Raw genomic sequence first — 6776 nt, 5'->3', positions numbered from 1 at the left:
TCACTTAGTACATATGTTAAAGGAAAAAGATAAATTTAACTATATGTATAATAAAAGTAGTGCAGGCCTAATAATGGACCCACCCCCCCCCCCCCCCCCCCCCGGCCCCAGCAGCTCGGTTATGGCCTGTATAGCGTGCTTTTTGATCTTGATGCATGAGCATCAGAGATCAGAACAAACACCTACACCGAAGAAAGAAGCGTCAAATATGTGATAAATGAATGGTTTATTTGTTTTTCTGTTTTGAAGGTAAAAACATGGAAAGAAATTATCCAAAGGCACTCAGACCCTCTTCCTCTGTCTGTTTTTTTTTATGATTTAATTTAAGTTTTCTTTTCTCTTTTTATGCTCTCTTTCTAATGCAGGTTAAGCTGCTGTTATATGACAGATGAAGGATGTTCTGCACTGACTTCAGCTCTGAAATCAAACCCATCACATCTGAGAGAGCTGGACCTTAGTGGGAATAAACTAGGAGACTCTGGAGTGAAAAGCCTCAGTGATCTACTGATGAACCCACAATTCAAACTGGAGAAACTACAGTTAGTATCATTATACTGTACAGCAGTTACGGTGTGATTAACTGTTTAGTTTCTTAAAGTCACCATGAAAGCAAAATTGAAAATTCTTCTCTTTTTTATGGAATATTGCAGTGCTTATTATAAATGATTTTATCTGTGTACATTGTGTACACTGTGTATTTTTTTTTTAATAATTGTACTGTACTGCATTTACTTTAATTTAACTCACACATGAACTTAAAGTGTTTGTTTCTTGGCCTTTTCTTTTTTTAATCATCAGTCTGTGTGAATGCAGTATTAAAGAGAAACAGTGTTTCATCCTGACTTCAGCTCTGAAATCAAACCCATCACACCTGAGAGAGCTGGACCTCAGTAGGAATGAACTAAAAAACACAGGGGTGAATCACTTATGTGATGTACTGAAGGATTCACACTGTAAACTGGAGAGACTGAGGTGAAGAATATTCACATACAAGAAAAAAAAATGTTTGATATAAATGAAACCGAATGAAGTGTGATTTATTTTCTCATTTCTCTTAATGTAGGTTAAGATACTGTGATGTGACAGATGAAGGTTGTTCTGCTGTGGTTTTAGCTCTGAAATCAAACCCGTCACACCTGAGAGAGCTGAATCTGTGCAGGAATGAACTAGGAGACTCTGGAGTGAAAAACCTCAGTGATCTACTGATGAACCCAGAATGCAAACTGGAGAAACTAGAGTTAGTATCATTATACTGAACAACAGTTACGGTGTGGTTAAAGTTCACTGTTAATTTATTTTAAGAAAACAGACTCATATCACATCATTTATAGATACACCTTCTGGCATTTCCTCATCTAAAGAAAGATTGAAAATTTGTATTAGCTAACTGGCTACTAGTTATAGCTATACTAGTATACTAGTGTCAGTATAAAGAACATTAAACTCTGAAGCATTTGATACTCTGTGGCTATAATTTGTTTTCATGTATGGGAATCTGACAAATTTGCTGTGAAAGAAGACAGTAATGACAGCTAAAATAATGTAACATGATGCATTTAACTCACACAAGCTTAACATCGATCTGAATCATTGTATTTTCTTTTTTCTTTCTTCAGTTTGAGTGAATGCAGTATTACATACGAACAGGGTCTCATCCTGACTTCAGCTCTGAAATCAAACCCATCACACCTGAGAGAACTGGACCTCAGTGAGAATCAAATAAAAAACACAGGAATGAGTCAATTATGTGACGTACTGAAGGATCCACACTGTAAACTGGAGAGACTAAGGTGAGGAACATCATAATTCTTAAAAGCACAAAGTTTAAATCAGATTCATATCAGTTCATTTAAAGTTTGTTTAAAATTATCAATTATGTTTTGTTTTATGATTCTGTCTTTCTGTTTGTCTTTTTTTAGTCTAAATTTCTGTGGCATTACAGACGTTTCTGCTTTAACTCAGTCTTTGACAAACACAAAAGCATTGCAATTTTTAAAAGAGCTTGATCTGTCAAAAAATATGATTGGAGACTCAGTTAAGCAGCTCATTGATGTGCTACGAGACTCAAACTGTAAACTAAAGTGAGTAAATATATCTTTGTGGTATTAAAGAGAGCTTAATATAGCTTTAATACATGGGACATTTTTCAAAAATATGTCAAAAGAAATTTGAATTAATCTTTATTGGAAGAGTTCATGTCAGAACAAATATGACATTCAAAACTTAAATTTTTGTTATAATTTTTTACATTGTACAAGAAACATTATTCACATTATTTAACATTATTTACTAAGACCAATAAAAGCAATGTTTAAACTAGAGGACAAACCACTTTAACTAGTGAAAGTTCAGCTTAAACGTTTTCATTTTAATTACGAATATCATTTGTATTTGCTTTTTTGTCATCAATCACATAAACCACGAACTCATCAGTACATGTTTCTCTTTACAGTGACTCAGGCTCTTCTGCAGTCATAATAACATTTGAACATACATTATGTTTTAAATGGATTATATTTAAAACCCAAATATTGTTTTAGATATATGTGTGTAACTAAGAATCTTAATTTAATGTGACACTTCATTTTACTTTTTAAATTGAAATATACGTAGTATCTAATTTACAATCCTTTTCAGCCAACACTGATTATTTCCTCTTCTGATTTCCCCTTACAGACAGGACCGTGAACAGCCTTTGTTTAGAGCTGCTACAAAGCACACTGGTATGCAATTTACATCCTGGCCTAAATCTTAGAAACCTGTGAAATGAAATGGAGCTTCATTTTCAGGTGAGGATCCTCAGAAGAGCCTCATTATAGTATGAGCATAAATTAATGTGTGATGATGTGACGTCTGTACCCAGAATCTATTACGTTCATTAAATATTCGTGAACTCTTCTCTTAAATATCAGGACAAAAAAGAAAAATGAAATCAATTCTTTTACCAGTTTTAAAGCTTTAACTTGTAGCACTGTGTCAGAAAATATATATACAGTGGGTACAGAAAGTATTCAGACCCCCTTAAATTTTTTACTCTTTGTTATATTGCAGCCATTTGCTAAAATCATTTAAGTTCATTTTTTTTCCTCATTAATGTACACACAGCACCCCATATTGACAGAAAAACACAGAATTGTTGACATTTTTGTACATTTATTAAAAAAGAAAAACTGAAATATCACATGGTCCTAAGTATTCAGACACTTTGCTGTGACACTCATATATTAAACTCCGGTGCTGTCCATTTCCTCTGATCATCCTTGAGATGGTTCTACACCTTCATTTGAGTCCAGCTGTGTTTGATTCTACTGATTGGACTTGATTAGGAAAGCCACACACCTGTCTATATAAGACCTTACAGCTCACAGTGCATGTCAGAGCAAATGAGAATCATGAGGTCAAAGGAACTGCCTGAAGAGCTCAGAGACAGAATTGTGGCAAGGCACAAATCTGGCCACGGTTACAAAAAAATTTCTGCTGCACTTAAGGTTCCTAAGCACAGTGGCTCCTAGAACTTTTTAAATGGAAGACGCTTGGGGACCCACCAGAACCCTTCTCCTAGAGCTGGCCATCCCGCCAAACTGAGCCATCGGGGGAGAAGAGCCTCGGTGAGAGAGGTGAAGAAGAACCCAAAGATCACTGTGGCTGAGCCTCGAGAGATGCAGTCGGAGATGGGAGAGAAAGTTAGAAAGTCAACCATCACTGCAGCTCCCTCCACCAGTCGGTGGGGCTTTATGGCAGAGTGGCCCCGATGGAAGCCTCTCCTCAGTGCAAGACACATAAAAGCACACCTGACTCCTGAAGATGGTGAGAAATAAGATTCTTTTGTCTGATGAGACCAAGATAGAACTTTTTGGCCTTAATTTAAGCTGTATGTGTGGAGAAAAAAAACCAGGCACAATACAGTCCCAACAGTGAAGCATGGTGGTGGCAGCATCATGCTGTGGGGTGTTTCAGCTGCAGGACAGGACCATTGGCTGCAATCAAGGAAAGATGAATGCCATGTACAGGGATATCCTGATTAGTAAATCCCTCCAGAGTGCCTAGACCCTCAGACTAGCCAGTTCACCTTCCAACAAGACAATGACCCTAAGCACACGGCTAAAATAATGAAGGAGTGGTTTCCACAAATAACCTCAAGTGGACTGTTCTTTTTTGAAATCGGCCCAGCTAGAGCCCCTGACTTAAACCCAATTGAGCATTCTGAGAGACCTGAAATGGCTGGGTTCATTCAACGCTTGCCATCCAACCTGACAGAACTGGAGAGGCTGCAATATAACAAAGAGTGAAAAATTTAAGGGGGTCTGAATACTTTCCGTACCCACTGTATTTTATTTTTTTATACGTATTTGCAAAAAACTGCAGCTGTTAGTAATTTTAATGAAGGAAATACACACATGCACTTTAAAATGAATAATGCTAATTTATTAGGAACATCCATGTGCAGGAATGATATTTGATATTGAATGGTTATTGTTGGTTGTTTTATTCACAGGTGGAGCAGTGAAGTGAATCAAGTCAGTGGTCAGAACAGAGAGGATTCTGGGTCTTCAGTATAAGCTAATTTAAATTAGGATTTTGGGATTATATTGATGCTAATCATAAGGTATCACATTAGCACCTAGATAAACACACATATAATCTATATTTATTTATATTATTATTTATTTTGTTTTATTTTTTATTTTTTTTTGGTAATATAGTATTCAAAACCATGTATACAAATTTTTTTAATGTAAGACAAAAGAATGTGTTTGCTGTAAACAGAGAACTATTTGATTTGATCTATGTCAGTGTACTCACAACCCTTGAAGTATTGTTCATGACCATCAACCGTAATCAAAAACTAGTTAGAGAAGGTGGCCAGAAATATATTTTATACATATGAAAGAATATTCATTTGCGTTTGGTCTCAAAAAGATTTTTAATTTGCAATGCATATTTGTGTATTAAGATATGTATAGAAGTTAGGGAGGCAATGCATTTACAATTCCATTTGCAAAACTGCAAGACCTGTTAACCTCAATCAACTTCAGCATAAAAGAACTGATCTCATGTAACAAGCAGGTCTGACTGTATCAATGAAAAGGAGGAAAAAATATCTACTGGGTCTGAGAAAAATAAATTACATACATGAAGAAAATAAATTTTCTATCAGAAATATTGACAAATATTCCATCAATCCATCAACTCAATTATTTGAGTGGGTCACACATCTGAGAAAGGGACACTTTTCAACTCAATTATTTGAGTGGGTCACAGATGCATGCGTGATTGATTTTAAGAAGCAAGAAACCTGTGAACATGCATTAATAGTAAAAAAAATTAAACAATTTGTCAGACAGTTCCAAATCCATCATCTGGACGGGGGAGAATATTCCCAAAATACCAGCGGAAAAGATAAATATAATAATGAATTTGGGTGAAGAGAAAGACAGATGTAGAACGGGTTCACTGCACCGTGGCATAGGTGCGGGATGACGGTTACAGCGCACAGTAAAACTACGAAGAGACGAAAATGAAAGAAAAAAAACCATAAGCCTTGGTGTCCAAAAATAAGTGCATGGACCGAAGGGTTCCGCATTTGAGTGTCAATGCATCACAGTGGGCGTGAGAGGGTGTCCGCAAACTGAAGGTGGACGTATTAACAACTTTACATAACAAATTGAACATCAATTTTGAAAGGGGCTAAAGTTTATACAAAAAAACAATAAAAAAAAATCATTTTTATCTGTATTAATATACAGATTAAGACAGGGGATGAAAAAAAATGTTATAATAAATTATAATTATCAAATAAATCTAACAGGATTCCAGCTTTTTTATTTTTTGTTTCTCGGAGCAAAGTTTTTAAATATTGTCTCAAATAATTTCTAAATACTATAAACCTAGGGGGGTGATTTAAAGAATCTACATTATGAATAAAGTTCTTCGCTAACAAAAAGTAAGACATTAATCAACAAACCTTTTTGCCATCTTCTTCATAGCAGTTTCCAGTATATTTAATATCTATAAAGGATTGGTTCACTTTACCACATTTCTCTTTTCTTTTAACCAGAGGTGGAGTAACTTAATTACATTTACCTCACAAGCTACTGTAATTGAGTAGCTTTTTTGTACTTCTACTTTTCAAAGTACCTTTAAAATCTGTAATTTTACTTTTTACTTAAGTATATTTTGTGGTTTGAAGTATTGTACTTCGCCATACTTTAAAAACACATTAATAACTGAGTAAAAATAAAAATAATCGCTTCCCTGGAAACTACTGCAGTAAATAATGGGCAGGAGAGCAAACTGGCTTTAAAATCACAGCAAGAAAGATGCAGACGGACAAAACAGGTGTTAGTGGTGCAGACAATCATAGACACCGCAACCCTGTCATATTCTGAAGTTGAACTGAAGGAAATGAAGTGAACCCCTGGCCATATTTATGCTTTATTATGCAGTGTAAGCTGTGCTTACCTAGGGAGACCAAACTAGCAGCTTATAAAATCTCGACATGAACCCTTCGCAAGCATGTAGAGGTAAGCTAAATAATTGTATCGTTGCATTGGTGGTGGTTAAAATGAAGCTTTGACATTTTAGCAAGAGGTTTTGCACAAATTAGGCAAAAAGACAGTGGTGCGGAGTGTGCGATATATATCGTCTACGATAATATCATAATTGTTGTTTTAATGATGTGCGCGCGCATTTATAGTGCGTTCTTTCACTGTGTGATTCAGAATGAGCACAAAATTGAAGATATAGTGGCTATAGTGCGTTCTTTCACTGTGTGA

At 35.5% G+C, this 6776-nt stretch overlaps 1 protein-coding gene across 1 annotated transcript; it reads left to right on the top strand.

The window, feature by feature from the left end:
• Positions 1-369: 369 nt before the first annotated feature.
• LOC109095068 (ribonuclease inhibitor-like) lies at positions 370-4559 on the top strand. Its single transcript, XM_042756144.1, has 7 exons — positions 370-539; positions 799-972; positions 1064-1237; positions 1617-1790; positions 1920-2081; positions 2677-2789; positions 4496-4559. The coding sequence occupies exons 1-6, from the start codon at positions 382-384 to the stop codon at positions 2753-2755; spliced, it is 921 nt and encodes a 306-aa protein (XP_042612078.1). The 5' UTR covers positions 370-381; the 3' UTR covers positions 2756-2789; positions 4496-4559.
• The last annotated feature ends 2217 nt before the right edge of the window (positions 4560-6776 follow it).

Source organism: Cyprinus carpio, unplaced genomic scaffold (assembly GCF_018340385.1).
Source record: "Cyprinus carpio isolate SPL01 unplaced genomic scaffold, ASM1834038v1 S000006806, whole genome shotgun sequence".
Lineage (NCBI taxonomy): Eukaryota > Metazoa > Chordata > Actinopteri > Cypriniformes > Cyprinidae > Cyprinus > Cyprinus carpio.
Note: the sequence above shows the minus strand (reverse complement) of the source record. Positions and strands in the feature narration are given on the sequence as shown.

What these genes read in the sequence shown, in the direction of transcription:
- LOC109095068 (XM_042756144.1), top strand. Translation starts at nt 382, where the DNA reads ATGACAGATGAAGGATGTTCTGCACTGACTTCAGCTCTGAAATCAAAC. An exon ending in TGTAAACTGGAGAGACTGAG is followed by an intron (nt 973 to 1,063) that starts GTGAAGAATATT and finishes CTCTTAATGTAG; the next exon opens with GTTAAGATACTGTGATGTGA. An exon ending in TGCAAACTGGAGAAACTAGA is followed by an intron (nt 1,238 to 1,616) that starts GTTAGTATCATT and finishes TTCTTTCTTCAG; the next exon opens with TTTGAGTGAATGCAGTATTA.